Genomic DNA, 1578 nt, shown 5'->3' with positions numbered 1-1578 from the left:
ATATATATATATGTATATATATATCCATATATATATATGTCTATATATATACATATATATAGATGTATATTTATATATAAATATATATATATATATATATATATATATATATGTCTATGAGGTTTCAATAAACACAATCGAGAAATTACGCCATAGCCACCGGAGATGTTTGATGTATCATGATCAATACAGACTTATCATTTTCCGGATGCGAAATCCTGATAACCGAGAAGCCTAAGATAATGTTGCATGCCGTAGATGTTAGTTGGGACTTTTTCAACAAGTATCTTTGATGAAAATAATAATGATAATTGTGCCAAAAACCCTGTATGCAAAGAGTGCAAAGGGAGCTGTATTAACACTGACAGATAAAGCAAAACAAAACAAAGGGTTTGATCTAAATTATACGATGATGATATGATCATAAATACGTTCTGAGATGGAAAATGAGATTTATGATTAGATATATATAGTGCCTGATTTACCTTATTGCGAATGTTTTTCTTTTCTTCACAACTTTGATCTTTAGTATCACCAATGTCTAAATAATTATAAAGATAACAGTTATATCTAATAGATATGCCTTTTCTCGAATGACGTACAAAAAGTCAGCCAACCTCAGTATCTCTTTCCTTTATCATTCCGGAAGTCAACAAATTTTGTTTTCGTGAAGAGAAGCTACTTATAGCTGTCAGGTGGAGGCTTTAGTACAATAGTTGGTGCTAGTGTGGTCGCTTGTTATGTCTAAGGTGCGAACTATATAGTGTGGTGAATATGATGATATATAACTTCATCCTATTTACACTCGGATAGTTGTAGTTAAGTTTGAATTTAGTCTCTTCATCTTCGTCATGTCTGGAATGTGTTAATGGCCTTATCTCCTGGCTTTTTCTTAATTTCCAGGATACTCATATGTACTACATCGCGGGGACGTTGGCGACGTCGGTGTTGCTGTTTGCTTTCGCTCTTTTCTACTACTGCTACCGGCGGCGCCCCGACTGTCGCCGCGGGACAACGTGGGCGGCGCTGAGGTCGTGCTTCGTGTTAACGGCGCTCGACAGCGAGGAGGAACTGAGGCTGAGCCAACTGGTGTCCGAGATAAGGGCGAGCGCCAGCCAACCCTACCAGGGTTCGGGCAACGAACGCCCTCCACCCCCATGGCCGCACCAATGGCCGGATCCTATGCTCGAGTACTTGCGGCCAGTTCAGATCGCCCGCCCGACACGCACTCCGCCGCCGCCGCCGTCACCGGCAACACGCCCGCGTAGAGGAGCGAGGCGCCGCCGCCGCAAGGCCCACCGCAGGAGCGCCCACCCCGACGCCAGGAGAAAGTCGCTGGTGGGTGCGTGTGCAGAGGCACCCCCATCGGCCTCCGGAGCCGAAGGTATCGCACTCGAGAAAGGCTCTCGGGCTGACCCGAGCGAGAGCCGCGAGGACCGAAGGCAGAACGACTACGCCCTCAGACGAGGCTCGAAGCGCCCCGAGACAAGGATGATCCGGAGAGGGAGTGGCCGACGGAAGTCCCTCCGAAGAGGCAGTTTGCTCCTCGCGGAATCGGCTCGTCTCGGGGCGGCGGGA

At 46.5% G+C, this 1578-nt stretch overlaps 1 protein-coding gene across 1 annotated transcript in view; it reads left to right on the top strand.

Moving 5' to 3' along the window:
• The first annotated feature begins 304 nt into the window (after window positions 1-304).
• Window positions 305-1578, top strand: part of LOC147467645 (uncharacterized) — a 2299-nt gene continuing 1025 nt past the window's right edge. The window contains exons 1-3 of the mRNA XM_086530978.1: window positions 305-390; window positions 750-768; window positions 904-1578. The exon at window positions 904-1578 is cut by the window's right edge and continues 1025 nt beyond it. Coding sequence (XP_086387104.1) covers window positions 305-390; window positions 750-768; window positions 904-1578 — 780 coding nt within the window. The remainder of the gene's footprint in view (window positions 391-749; window positions 769-903) is intronic.

The sequence above is a fragment of the Penaeus japonicus genome, unplaced genomic scaffold (assembly GCF_977035675.1).
Source record: "Penaeus japonicus unplaced genomic scaffold, GWHDUDI00000001_assembly GWHDUDI00000034, whole genome shotgun sequence".
In the NCBI taxonomy this organism is placed as follows: domain Eukaryota; kingdom Metazoa; phylum Arthropoda; class Malacostraca; order Decapoda; family Penaeidae; genus Penaeus; species Penaeus japonicus.
The sequence above is the reverse complement of the archived record's forward strand: the minus strand, read 5'-3'. Positions and strand labels throughout refer to the sequence as shown.